The following is a 14,608-nucleotide window of genomic DNA, read 5'->3' as shown; positions in this document are numbered from 1 at the left end:
AAGGCCTTTCCTAACCACAGATCTCCTAATAGATTAAAAGACTCATCGATTACAAAAATATGTCCTCAATCTAGGACAGGTGCAAGGCACTCTGTGAGTATGGAAACAAGAGTCCTCCCCTCCCACATGGGAGGAAAATTCAGTTTCGGGTCAGCTAGGGATTTAGTCTTAGTAAAGACGTGGGAGGAAGTTCTCCAGCTGACCAGCTTTCCCTAACGTGGAAGGGACCGCAGCAGGGACACCTGAGCTCCCCAACAGACGTTCAACGCCAAGGGACTCACAGGTGGGTACACCTGTGTGGAAGTCAAGCTGTTGCTTATTCTGGGAGCCCGATGCGAGGCTGGGGGAGGTGGGCGCGGGGCTATTTCAGCGTTGGCGGAGGGCGGGCTGGGTCACTGCGCGTCTGCTCCTCCTCCTCGCGTCTCTCCTGCCCCCCTGATCCCGCCTTAGCCATGAGGGAGATCGTGCTCACGCAGGCCGGGCAGTGCGGAAACCAGATCGGCGCCAAGGTTGGCAGCCGGGGTTCTGAGGGCCCAGCTCGGGCCTGCGGGTGGCCAGGGAAGAGGTTGGCAGTGGCGGGGGCAGGGGCGGGTCCCTGCCGGGGACGCGGTGGGACTGGGCGGCTGGCGAGGCGGCCGGGGTGGACCCAGGGACACGGCGGCCTAGGGATGGGGGTGCGGAGGGTGGGGGTGGGAGAGGAGCTGGGGCGCCCCCGTGACTGGCCCTGGCCTGTCCGGCCCCTCCCGTCTCGCAGTTCTGGGAGGTGATCTCTGATGAACACGCCATCGACTCCGCGGGCACCTACCACGGGGACAGCCGCCTGCAGCTGGAGCGCATCGACGTGTACTACAACGAGGCCTTCGGTGAGACCCCCGACCTTCCCCCACCACCCTCCTGGGAACGCGGCCCTCCCCTCGCTCATGCCCTCCCGCCCCTCTCAGGTGGCAGGTACGTGCCCCGCGCTGTGCTGGTGGATCTGGAGCCGGGCACCCTGGACTCTGTGCGCTCGGGGCCCTTCGGGCAGATCTTCAGGCCAGACAACTTCATCTTCGGTGAGCTGTGGGCGAGGACTGGGGTGCGGCTTCTTAGCCAGGGCCGCTCAAAATCTAGGAGTGCCCCAAGGTCATGGCCGTGGGAACCGTGGATCCAGGGCCCCTGAACACCCTCCTATCCTCCCGGTCGCTCCATCTGCCTCCTAAACGGGCTTTGGAAGGAAGACCCAGGTGTCTCCTCAAGGTGAAGAGCTACTGATGTCAACTCCCTGTAGGGAGCTGAGCTGGGGCCGCGGCTACTGCCTTCCCTGAAAATGGGCAGGAGCCACCTGCAGGGAGGTCTGTCAGCCCGTCTCAGGTTTGACTCCTGACTTAATTTCTAACAGGGGAGGCTGCTGCCCTGTAACTCTGGGGGAGGGATTTCATTTGCTCCACCTGTAGGGAGAACGCTGCGCTCACCTCACATGACACTTGGCCCTTTTTGCATTATGGTGACCACTGATGACCGTATACCTGGCCATGGAGTGACTGGCTGTACTGTCTTACAGGTCAGAGTGGGGCCGGAAACAACTGGGCCAGGGGACACTACACAGAAGGCGCGGAGCTGATGGAGTCAGTGATGGACGTTGTCAGAAAGGAGGCTGAGAGCTGTGACTGCCTGCAGGGTTTCCAGCTGACCCACTCCCTGGGTGGGGGGACGGGGTCTGGGATGGGTACCCTTCTGCTCAGTAAGATCCGGGAGGAGTACCCAGACAGGATCATAAACACATTCAGCATCCTGCCCTCGCCCAGGGTGTCAGACACGGTGGTGGAGCCCTACAACGCCACCCTCTCCGTCCACCAGCTCATAGAAAATGCAGACGAGACCTTCTGTATAGACAACGAAGCGTTATACGACATCTGTTCCAGGACCCTGAAACTGCCCACGCCCACCTATGGTGACCTGAACCACCTGGTGTCTGCCACCATGAGCGGGGTCACCACGTGCCTGCGCTTCCCAGGCCAGCTGAATGCTGACCTGCGGAAGCTGGCCGTGAACATGGTCCCGTTTCCTCGGCTGCATTTCTTCATGCCCGGCTTTGCCCCACTGACCAGCCGGGGCAGCCAGCAGTACCGGGCCCTGACGGTGGCTGAGCTTACGCAGCAGATGTTTGATGCTAGGAATATGATGGCAGCTTGTGACCCCCGTCATGGCCGCTATCTAACGGCGGCTGCCATTTTCAGGGGTCGCATGCCCATGAGGGAGGTGGATGAACAAATGTTCAACATTCAAAATAAGAACAGCAGCTACTTCGCTGACTGGCTCCCCCACAATGTCAAAACAGCCGTCTGTGACATCCCGCCCCGGGGGCTAAAAATGTCAGCCACCTTCATTGGGAACAACACGGCCATCCAGGAGCTCTTCAAGCGTGTCTCAGAGCAGTTTACAGCAATGTTCCGGCGCAAGGCCTTCCTCCATTGGTATACGGGCGAGGGGATGGATGAGATGGAATTTACGGAGGCGGAGAGCAACATGAACGACCTGGTTTCTGAGTATCAACAGTATCAGGATGCCACAGCTGAGGAGGAGGAGTTTGAGGAATATGCTGAGGAGGAGGAGGAGGAGGCCTAGAACTTTCCTTTTCTAGGTAAAGGGGGGAAGCAGTATGGATTCTTTACTGTGTTCTGACTGCCATGTGTCACTACGCACTTGTTCGTGTCTTCACCTCTCCTCCTGCTGCATTTTAAAGCATTTTTATAGTATGATTTTGCCTAATAAAGTATTCTCATAGCATCTGGCTTCACCTCCAACTTTTATCTGTGGGCCCCCCTCCGGCTACGGCTGCCAGATTTGCATGGTTGTCCTGCAAGGCTGAAGCTGTCCGGGTGTGTCCTGTGCCCAGGAACAACCTTCCAGTGGCTCCAGGAGGGGTGGGCAGGGGCTGTGGACGTGGCAGGCAGGCTTCACATGAACCTGGAGATGCCCTGGGCCTTGGGCGGCCACGTGGTGGAAAACCTGTTCTGAAGGCAAGCCTTGGCTTATCCCATGTTCCAGACTTCTAGGGGACCAGCTGGCTCTCTGTTTCTGGAACCCTAAAAGTGGTCAGGGACCCTGGTGGGCAATGTCCCCAAAGTCCCATCTCACGGTAGGAATGTGGTCAGACAGCTGGCTCTGAACCAGCAATGAAGGGTGGGCAAGTAGGACCCCAGCTGCTCCATCACCATGACAGCCTGGGTGTGTTTGTGTGGCCTCATTCTCTTGAGGTGAGCGTGGGATATCTAGCAGGGACTAGTGGGCAGAAATCAAGCCCAGTGTATAGTCACAGGCACTGACCCCTATGCAGAAGGGGATTAGGTCCTGGGGGCCATAGATGGTGGTTGCTGGGCCTGTGTGCTCAGGGCAGTCTCTCCAGAGGCACAGATGGGGTTTCTGAACAGGACCTGGGGAGACAGGCAGGTGCTCACAATGCTGCCTCCCCCAACTGGCAGCCAGTGAGAAAAACGCCCGAGTGGAGGTCGGACCTGCCCAGTCTGGAGGGCTGGTGCTCTCTGGAAAGGTGGCTAATGCGTACTGTCTGTGTCTCCCTGTCCCCCACTCCAAAACTTCAGGGCAAAAATAACCCAAGTTCGTCAGGATGAGACTGGTGAGGGTGGCACCTTTGAGGATAGGCCCTTTAGCCTGGCAGTCTCCTCCCCAGGCTTCTCTGGGAGCCTGGACTTCAAATCCTGCTTTGGGGAAGCTGTCAAATAAGATGTGTGTGTGAGCTGGGTGCCGGGCAGCATGCACGGACGGTGCTCCTCTACCTGGCTTTTGTAGAACTTGTCCACGGCCTGTGTGATGGTCTCTTGGTAATTCCCACCCCCACCGCCATCACACAGATAAGATGAAGCCAGCATGGCCTGGGGGTGGGCAGATGTACAGGTTCTACCCCAGATCCCCTGGGCATACCCACCTGCCTCCGACATGTCAGGGAAACAGGTGAGGCCCCTTTTTGTTCTCTGAATGTTGGCAATGGTCTATTGCAGCCAAATGGGAACGGGCAGGCAGGAGAGTGCCTCATCTAGAAAGAAGTGGCTCCTGGAAGCAGCTGGGAGGGGGCAGAGGTCCCTCATACTCCCCCAACCTGCTCTTGGAGCAGGAAAAGGGGCCTCTGTGACAGCCCTGCTCAGTGGCTCTCTGAGGGGTGTCCTTGCCCAACCCAGGTGTGCACCCATCTGAGATGGCCTTGCATGGACCTGGTTGGGAAGGTTCAGTTGCAGCAACAACTGGAACCTGCCTACACCTAGTGTCTCCACTCACGCATGGGGCTAGATCTTCCTCCCTCCTGTAGTGGTACAGCCAGAGTGGCAGAGGGGGCAAGTCACTGCTGCAGTTCCCACGTGGGTCTGAGTGAGGGTCAGGCTTAGTGCCCATGTGTTTTCCAATTACCTGGTTCCATCTGGGGGCTTCATGGACAGGAGTACTTTTCCAGGCCTCTTTTCCACATGCCATCTATAGGCCCAGGTTTCCCAAGTTTCTGGAGCCCCTCTTCCAGCCCAGCAAGCATGGTGTGTTGTAGGGGAAGGACATCAAGCCTACAGGCAGCAGAACCTGTCTGGGTATGTTCTCTACCCCTGGAGGCCCCTGGTTGTTTACTTCTTGGGGTGAGAGTCAGCTTAGGATCTCAACATTCTTGAAGGACTTCAGAACTGTACAGACAGCGGCTCAGGAGGCAGCAGGGGCTGGGACTGGCAGCTAACCAGTGTAGTGGGGGTTGTAGGGCTCAGTTTGGTCTTGCAGGGAATTCAGGGAGGCTTGGATTCGCTGAAGCTATAGATGAGCTTGGGCTTGGATATGGAAACAGCATGGAGCCGGGGCCCTTCTGCACGCTGGAATCTGAGTCGTTGCACCCTGGTGCACCCACAGATGTTCCCCACCTGGAGCACAGCTGTGGATAGAAGCCGGGAAAGCTGTGGAGGGAAGAGGAGGAGGAGGAGGGAGTCTCAGGGCAGCCCCAGCAGCCAGGCAGGGCCTCTGCAAGTGAGACGCAGATCCAGCCTGTTGGCCACTTAGCAGCTGCCTGGCCGGTTGCAAACCACCTGACCTCTGTTCACCAGTAAATGGGGGTTACAGAAGCACTTTCCTTCTGGGACTTCTGAAGCTTGAAGAGCAGCACACATCACGTGCTGAGAAAGTGCGGAACTCAGGCAAGCTTCTCCAAGAGCACCTCATCAGAATAGCATCCAACCTGTACAGGACACCATCAAATCTCCCCATCCCTCATTCCAACCAAATAAACCAACTTGTACAGGACACCATCAAATCTCCCCATCCCTCATTCCAGCCGAAGAAACCAACCTGTACAGGACACCATCAAATCCCCCCATCCCTCGTTCCAGCCGAAGAAACCAACCTGTACAGGACACCATCGAATCTCCCCATCCCTCGTTCCAGCCGAAGAAATCAACCTGTACAGGACACCATCAAATCTCCCCATCCCTCCTTCCAACCGAAGAAATCAACCTGTACAGGACACCATCAAATCTCCCCATCCCTCATTCCAACAGAAGAAACCAACCTGTACAGGACACCATCAAATCTCCCCATCCCTCGTTCCAACCGAAGAAATCAACCTGTACAGGACACCATCGAATCTCCCCATCCCTCGTTCCAGCCGAAGAAACCAACCTGTACAGGACACCATCGAATCTCCCCATCCCTCGTTCCAACCAAAGAAACCAACCTGTACAGGACACCATCGAATCTCCCCATCCCTCCTTCCAGCCGAAGAAACCAACCTGTACAGGACACCATCGAATCTCCCCATCCCTCATTCCAACTGAAGAAAAGGGAGTCTCTGTCCTAGGGGAGCGAGCACAGGACTATCTGTGCAGTGGGCACATGGCCCAGGTTGGGGGAAGGCCCTTGGATACATGCTGGTTTCACCAGCTGTCTGTGGGTTGGGTTTGGTCTGGACCCCTGTACCCCAGGAGGCCGGTAGCCCCCTGCATGGGACAGGACTGGGAGGTGGGTGGGATGGCCCAGCTTTGAGGGAAGCCATTATTTGACGTCATGGCAAGTGGTGCAGGTGGTTGTTGGTGGCTCAGTTTTGCCAGATCTGGGTGATCACCCAAGGAGTGAAAATTGCCTTTTTATGAGAAATTGCCAAAACTGATGCGAGCTCATCAGTTGAAAAGGTGAGTGATGTGGACAGGCGGCTTCACCTGCCCCTTCCCCACAAGTAACTGGTGTTCAGAGGTGGATTTGTTTCCTTCCCAGCCTTTCCCCTTTGCATGTAGCTGTGCGCACGTACTTTTATGTGTACACACACGTTCCCTGGAGGGGTTACTTTTATTTTTTTTTATTTGGGGGGATAGCTAGTGAGGCAGCCAGACACTTGCTTATCTTGTCTTTTAAGTGTGGAGTCCTCCATGGAGTGGGCATCGGGGACTTTCTAGCTGGCCTCTGCCAGCTGTTTGTCTGCCCCAGTTTCTGCCCTTCACAGGCATGCTGGCCACCTGGTGTGACATTCAGTGGCCTTGTTTGCAGCTAGTGTGATGAGACAAGTGGATCAGGTACGTTATAAAACTGAGAAAGCACACAACGTGCAGAGGGAAAGGAATAATGACCATGTGTGTACTGCTCTGCTAAAGTCCATGTCACATGACTGAGATGACAAACATGTTTTCACATAGCATTTGGGCCCTGAGAAAGGGCATTTATGTTTTACTTGTTATTTAAAACAGAGTTAAAAGAAATACTACCAGGGTTTCTTTTCTGTTTTCCCCAACTCCCACTTTACCCCTCAAGTTTACCTACCTCAGAGAGAAAGCGGAGCTCGCCTGGTTAATGAGAGCCTGAAATGATTTCAGCCAGGTCACTGTGTAAAGGTCATACTGCTTCTGTCTCATTGTGCGTCACTTGCTCAGCTCAAGTATTTCGTAGCTCCCTGTACACAGGTAGCTGTGTTACCCTCCTAGCCTGCTTTCTTGGTTTGATACATGCCTAAGAGCATGTGGGAGCACTTAAGATCTAGGGTCATGGGAGGACTGTTCTGCCACCCAGCTCATCTCTCCAGCTCAGCCTGCATCCATGCCTTCCTCCGTCTGATTCCAGAGCAGGGGATGAGAGGTCTCACACTGACCTCCAGCTCAGCCTGCATGCATGCCTTCCTCCATCTGATTCCAGAGCAGGGGATGAGAGGTCTCACACTGACCTCCAGCTCAGCCTGCATGCATGCCTTCCTCCGTCTGATTCCAGAGCAGGGGGTGGGAGGTCTCACACTGACCTCCAGCTCAGCCTGCATGCATGCCTTCCTCCATCTGATTCCAGAGCAGGGGATGGGAGGTCTCACACTGACCTCAATCTCAGCCTGCATGCATGCCTTTCTCCATCTGATTCCAGAGTAGGGGATGGGAGGTCTCACACTGACCTCAATCTCAGCCTGCATGCATGCCTTCCTCCATCTGATTCCAGAGCAGGGGATGGGAGGTCTCACACTGACCTCCAGCTCAGCCTGCATGCATGCCTTCCTCCATCTGATTCCAGAGCAGGGGATGGGAGGTCTCACACTGACCTCCAGCTCAGCCTGCATGCATGCCTTCCTCCGTCTGATTCCAGAGCAGGGGGTGGGAGGTCTCACACTGACCTCCAGCTCAGCCTGCATGCATGCCCTCCTCCATCTGATTCCAGAGTAGGGGGTGGGAGGTCCCACACTGACCTCCAGCTCAGCCTGCATGCATGCCTTCCTCCATCTGATTCCAGAGTAGGGGATGAGAGGTCTCACACTGACCTCCAGCTCAGCCTGCATCCATGCCTTCCTCCATCTGATTCCAGAGCAGGGGGTGGGAGGTCTCACACCGACCTCAAGTTTATGGACTTTTTCCACCTCTGCTTTATCCATATCTACAACTTCTTTATCATCCTAAACTGAAACACCATACCCATAAATAAGTCTTTGACAAGAAGACTGATGCATTTTACTCCATAAAAATTAAAAATTTATAGGCAAGAAAAATGCCTCAAAGTCAAAAGTCAACAGACTGGGGAAATAGATCTGCAACGTACATGACAGACAAAAAGCTAATTTGGGATATATATATATATGTATATATATATATATATCTTAAATTATTAAAAGACCAACAACCAAGTTGAAAAATGGACAAGGGATGTAAAGAAACAGTTCAAAGAAACATGTAGATTTTAAAATGTTTGCTAATTTTTTTTACTGTGGTAAAATATGTAAAACAGAAAATTTAAGTACATTAAGTACAAATACATTGTTGTGCAACTATCACCACTATCCATTCCAAACCTGTCATCACCCCAAAGTGAAACTCTATCCACCGAGCAATGGCTCCCCTTTCCCTTTCCCCCATCCCCTGGAAACCACATCCTACTCTGTGTCTGTGAATTCAACTGCTCTAGGTATGCTATAAAAGTGGAAAGCATAGAGTATTTGCATTTTTTGGTGTTAATCTTTTCAAGGTTTATGTTGTAGCATTATTAGAATGCCTCTCCTTTTTAAGGCTGAATAATATATCATTGTGTGTATTGATCATATTTGCTTATCCATTCATCTGTACATGGACATTTGGGCTTTTTCTATCCTTTGGCTCTTGTGAATGCTGCTATAAACATGGGTGTGCAAATTCCCACTTTCGGTTTCTTGGCGTATATACCCAGATGTGGAATTACTGGATCATGTGGTGATTACTGTTTTCCACAGTGGCTGTGGCATCTTACTTTCCCACCAGCAGTGTGCAGGAGTCCTGACTTCTCCACATCCAGCATTTGCTGTTTTCTGGGGCTTTGTTGTTTTGGTTTGCTGGTGGTGGTTTTTTTGATGGCAGCTACACTTATATGTGTCAGTTGGTATTGCGTTGTGGTTTGGATTTACATTTTTCTCATGATTAGTGATGCTGTGCAGTTTATACTGTGCTTACTGGTCATTTATCTATCTTCTTTAAAGAAATGTGTATTTAAAATCTTTGCGCATGTTTAAATTGGATTGTTTTGTTGTTGTTGCTGAGGTCTTTATATAGCCTGGTTATTACTTATCAAATATATAATGTGTGAATATTTTCTTTCCCTCCATGAATTTATTTTCAACCTATTGATTGCATCTTCAGATACATAAAAGCTTTTCACTTTGATGAAATTCTTTTCATGTATTTTTGTTGTTGTTGTGTGTGCTTTCACTGTCATATCCAAGAAATTATTGCCAGATTCTACATTATGAAACATTTTTCATGTGTTTTCTTCTAAGGGTTTTATAGTTTTAGCTCTTACAATTAGATGTTTGGTCCATTTTAAATTAAGTTTTTTATATGGTGTAAAATAAGGGTCCAGCTTTATTGGTTTCCATGTAAATACTCATTTTTAACACCATTAAAAAATATACTGTCCTTTCCCCCATTGAATAGTTTTGACTCCCTTATTAAAAATCATGACCATATTTTTTGGTTCTTTTTTTCTATTGCATTGGTCTTTCTGTCTGTCTCTATGCTGGTACAACATCATTTTGGGCACTGAAGCATTACAGTAAGTTTGAAACCAGGAGGTGTTAGTTCTCTAACTTTGTTAGTTTTTAAGATTGATTTGGCTACTTGGGGTTTTTTGAGATTTCATCTGAATTTTAGAATAGAATTTTCTATTTTTTCAAATATTAGAATTTTTATAGTGATTTTATTGAATCCGTAGGTGACTATAGATAACAATGGCATCTTGACAAGGTTTTGTCTTCCAATCCATAAACATATGATGTCTTTTCATTTATTTGTCATTTTTAATACTTTTCTGCAATGTTTATAGGTTTTGCTATGCAGGTTTTTCATTTCCTTGGTTAAGCTAGTTTCTAAGTATTTTATTTTTTTGACGCTATCATAAATGATACTGTTGTCTTGATTTCTTCTTCAGATAGTTTGTTATTGTAGAAATACAACTGATTTTTGTGTGTTGATTTTGTATCCTGTAGTTTTGCTGAATGTTATTTATTGCATCTGATAGTTTATCTCACAGAAACTAAAAGATTTTTAATATATAAGATTATGTCATTTGTGAACAGAAAATTTTACTTTTTTAAATATCAGAATATCTTTTATTATTTTACTTGCCTTATTGTTTTAGCTAACTAGAACGTTCAGTACTATATTAAGTAAAAGTAGTAAAAGCAGGCTTCCTTGTTTTTGCTCTTAGGGTAAAAGCTTTCAGTATTTCATTATAATGTTAGCTGTGTGTGTGTGTGTGTTTTTTTTTTTAAATATAACATTATGTTAAGGTGTTTTATTCCTTTTTATAGTTTATTAAGTATATTTTATCATGCATGTGGGTTAAATTTTGACAAATGCTTTTTCTTCTTTGATTAAGATGATCACATGAGGGTTTTTTCTTCTTATGTTAATGCGATATTACATAGATTTTCACGTGTTGGAACACACTTTTATTTCAGGAGTCAATTATACTCATTTATACTGTATAATCCTTTTAATGTACCACTAAATTTGAATTGCTGGTATTTTGTTGAGGATTTTTGCATCAGCATTTGTAAGGGGTGTTTGTTTGTAGTTTTCTTATGGTGCCTTTGTCTGGCTTGGTGTCAGGGTAATACTAGCCTCATAGAATAAGTTAGAAAATGTTACCTCCTCTTCAATGTTTGGAAGAAGTTTGAGAAAAACTGGCATTAATTTTGCTTTAAACATTGGGTAGAATTCAACAGTGAAGCCATCTGGTCCAGGCTTTTCTTTGTTGCTGAGTTTTTGATTACTGATGCCGTCTTCTTGCTGAATCTCCTTGTTGAATAGGTTTTTAGTAGGTTTTTTGTTTCTAGGAATTTGTTCATTTTATTTAAGTTATTCGATTTTTTTAGTGTACTATTCCTTGTGGTACTCTCTTACATCCTTTATTTACTCCAAAAATTTGGTAGTAATGAACTCATTTTATTTTGAGTTTTGTAATTTGAATATTCTCTTTTTTTCTTAGTCAATTGAGTTAAAGGTTGAACTTTTTCAGAGAACAAACTTGGTTTTGTTGATTTTTGATATTGTTTTTCTATTCTCTGTTTCACTTATTTCCACTTCTATCTTTATCATTTTTTATTTTGCTAGCTTTTCATCATTTCCTCTTTTCCACTCTGTTTTTAGTTCATTAGGTATAAAGTTAAGTTGTTGATTTGATGTCTTTTTTTAATAATCATTTGTAGCTATAAATTTTTCTCTTATGGTACTGTTTTTGACATATCTCTTAACTTTTGGTGTTTCATATTTTTAATTTGTCTCTAGATATTTTCTGTTTTGTGATTTCTTCTTTTATCCATCCTTGAGTGTTCAATACCTGTATTTTTAGATATAAAATGTGTAACTTACAGAATTTTCTTGATTTGTTACAATTTTATTTGTTGTAAGATTTATTTCAGAATTAAATGTGTGTATTAACATTTGTTATGTTCTCATAAACTTTGTAATACATGGAGATTCCTGATCTGCATATGTAAGCCTCTACATGAAAATTATTTTGAAGCATTTAACCTTCTGTTTTAATATTCCAAATATCTAAATGAAATTGAGATTTTGGTTTTTGAGATGAAATCATGGTAGGTGATTGAGAAATGCTTAAAAATTAGCCAAAACTTAAAATTAAGCTCAAGTTTACATTCAAGATTCAACCTGAATGAGTCACTCTGTATTGCTGGTAATAAAAAGTAAGTGTTTAATGGTATAATAGCAAACTTCAGAGAATGTTTTTTTCCCCCCAGTTGACATCAAATTGAAAGCTGTGAAAAATTTTTTTGGCCTTATGAACTTTTTACTTTAGAATTCCAACTTTTTCTAGTTAAAATTTTTCTAAACATATTCCTATGTATTTGAAAGACAAATGATTTTTTTAGTTGAAATGCTTAAGAAATTTTTAAGAAGTTAAAGCTGCTGTGCTTGTTCTTGCTTTAAATAGTTTATTTAATATAACTACATTTTAGCAGTTTGATTGTTAAGTTCCTGTAAACTTTGGTTAAGAAGCAGAAAGCATTATGTGAGATTTTTGACACATGCTTTCAAGGAATCTCTTTTAAAAATGTTAAAGGTAGAACTATTTAATATAAAATTGAATCTTTAATTATGTGTTTGCATAATTTGAAAACCTATGTCTCACAGCTTTTTTAATGCCCAAGTATGATATATGTCTTCCTTTAGTAAGATGCAGATAATAATTGTAGTTACCATGGGCTAACTATATGCCACATGGCATGCTAAATTCTTCATGTATATTTATCTTCTAATCTTCAGAATTGTCTAATAAGTTTGACAGTTTTAGTGTCTCCATTTTTACAGCCATTTCATTATACAGTCTCATCATTTTTCTGTGCTTGATTCTTTATAATTTGTTTTTTTATGTGCTTTTATTCCCAATAATAAACATTTAGAAATTAGAAATTAGAAAACTGAGATTTAAAAATGGAATAAATTGTCCATGGGACACCCAGATATAAGATGCAGAGCCAGGATTAAAACTGGCATCTGTCCGATTCTAAAACCTGCGATGGTAACCACTGTAATTGCAGCAAAACTTCCTTGATCATTCTACATGAATTAACTTATCTGTCTCTTTCTTCTCTCATTCTTCATTGTTGTTCTTAGTACTCATTACGACTTGATGTGCATCGTAAATTTTTTTATAGAGATGGGGTCTCACTGATAATCATACATGTATATTTTTAACTTGATATCTTTCTCTCTTGCTCTTTCATTCACTGTTCTAAAACAATTCAGGCATTTGTATGTGGTTTGTAGGTATTGGTTGATAACTTAAATGAATGAATGTAATTAGTATATTCTGCACAGCATCAGTGCATATATTATTAAAGATGTTATTGATTTTGTGTTTTTCTCTCTTTATATTTTTCTTTCTATATTGCAACAGTCCCCAGTCTTTTTGACACCAGGGACTAGTTTCATGGAAGACAACTTATCCATGGACTGGGCAGGGGGATGGTTTCAGGATAATTAAAGTACTTTACATTTATTTCAGACTTTATTATATTGCATTATAATATATAATGAAATAATTACATAACTCACCATAATGTAGAATCAGTCGGAGCCCTGAGCTTGTTTTCCTGAAACTAGACAGTTCCATCAGGGGATGATGGGAGACAGTGTCCCCCAAAATGTGGTGCTTATGTCCGAAGTAATCTTGTTTTGATTGCTATCACTGCAAAAAAAAAACCCTGCTTCACAAAGACAGGATTTTGGAAATGGAAGCAGGAGTTTCAGGGATACTACTGACAATGAAATGTCAATGCTTCTGTGGAGAACAGCAGTGGCTTCACTATCCTTACATTTTACATAACATTTGCTATTATTGGTCCTTCTCTGTGTTCTTATTTTTTTCTGATATCTCTCCTTTTAAATGGCACATATAATCCTGTTATTTTATTTCTAAAATTTTTAATGCTTTTCAATGCCTGCAGGTTTTTACTGAATACCTCTATAATCATTTAACTCCAATTCTATTTCAATAGCTAAGCTGCCCATCTGGTATTTCCATTGGTTCTTATACCTATCACAAACTTGATAAATCTGAAGTTCGGTTCTATAGATAATTTTCTTGTAATGGTTTAAAAATATGTTCAAAAATTATTTGAAACTCTTTAAAAAGTATGAAGGATCTTCAAAAAGTCATGGAAAATGCACATGGAAAAAACCATGCATAGATTACAAAAATATTTTGCACCTAATAAACTTGTACTAACTTGTTATAACATGTCTGAACAGGATCTATTTTGAGGAATTATAATAAGGAAACTAAGACAGCAATTTGAAAAGAGATCCTATTAGAGCAACATGAATCCTGCTAAAATTAAAGCAAGAATAAACATCATATGTATGGCAATTTTGGGTGAAAGAATAGTAAAATCACTGATTCTTTATAACAATTTATGAGGACAGTGCCCCCCAACATTCACAAGTTTGCAAATGAATAACTCATTTTAAGAAGCGATGATAAGATGTTGAAGATAAAGCCTGCAGTGGCAGACAATTCACATTAATTCACCAGAAAAGAAATTAATCTTGTTCATGCCCTGCTTTAGGAATGACAACAGTATAAACAACAGTCAACACCATAGCCATCTCAGTTGGTTAAATTTACACAATTTTGAAAAATTTTTCCACTCAGTAGATCTGAAAACTCTTGTTTCTAGATCAGCAGCAGACAAGGGCAGAGCTTTCAGCTGAAATTGTACCTAAGTGTAATCAAGATCCTGAGCATTTCTTCAGATAATTGTGTGAGGAAGTCAAACACAGCTGTCCCAGTGAAATTTTCAAGCCAAAACACGATTAAAGCAATGGCCACCAAGAGGTGAAAGTGGTCCAGTCTCAGCAAAAGGTGACTGGTATGGAACAAGGCTCATAGCAACAGTGTCTTAGGATGCTCAAGGCATTTTGCTTGTTGGCTTTCTAGAGGGCCAAAAACAAAAAACCCAATAACACATGCTATTATGAGAGTATTTGGGGAAAGTTAGCCAAAGCTTTAGAAGGAAAATTTCCAGAAAATTTTACCAGAGAATTCTTCTCCACTACAACAATGTTCCTCCTCATTCGCCTCATTAAAAAAAGACAATTTTGCCAGGGTTTCCAAGGAAAATTATTAGGCATCCACC

General features: G+C 44.7%; 1 protein-coding gene across 1 annotated transcript; it reads left to right on the top strand.

Moving 5' to 3' along the window:
• The first annotated feature begins 452 nt into the window (after positions 1 to 452).
• Positions 453 to 2,766, top strand: LOC720677 (tubulin beta-8 chain). The gene is made up of 4 exons (XM_015129111.3): positions 453 to 509; positions 755 to 863; positions 942 to 1,052; positions 1,541 to 2,766. Exons 1-4 carry the CDS (start codon positions 453 to 455, stop codon positions 2,602 to 2,604), a joined length of 1,341 nt encoding a protein of 446 aa, XP_014984597.3. The 3' UTR covers positions 2,605 to 2,766.
• The last annotated feature ends 11,842 nt before the right edge of the window (positions 2,767 to 14,608 follow it).

This window comes from Macaca mulatta, chromosome 2 (genome assembly GCF_049350105.2).
Source record: "Macaca mulatta isolate MMU2019108-1 chromosome 2, T2T-MMU8v2.0, whole genome shotgun sequence".
Classification (NCBI taxonomy): Eukaryota; Metazoa; Chordata; class Mammalia; order Primates; family Cercopithecidae; genus Macaca; species Macaca mulatta.
Note: the sequence above shows the minus strand (reverse complement) of the source record. Positions and strands in the feature narration are given on the sequence as shown.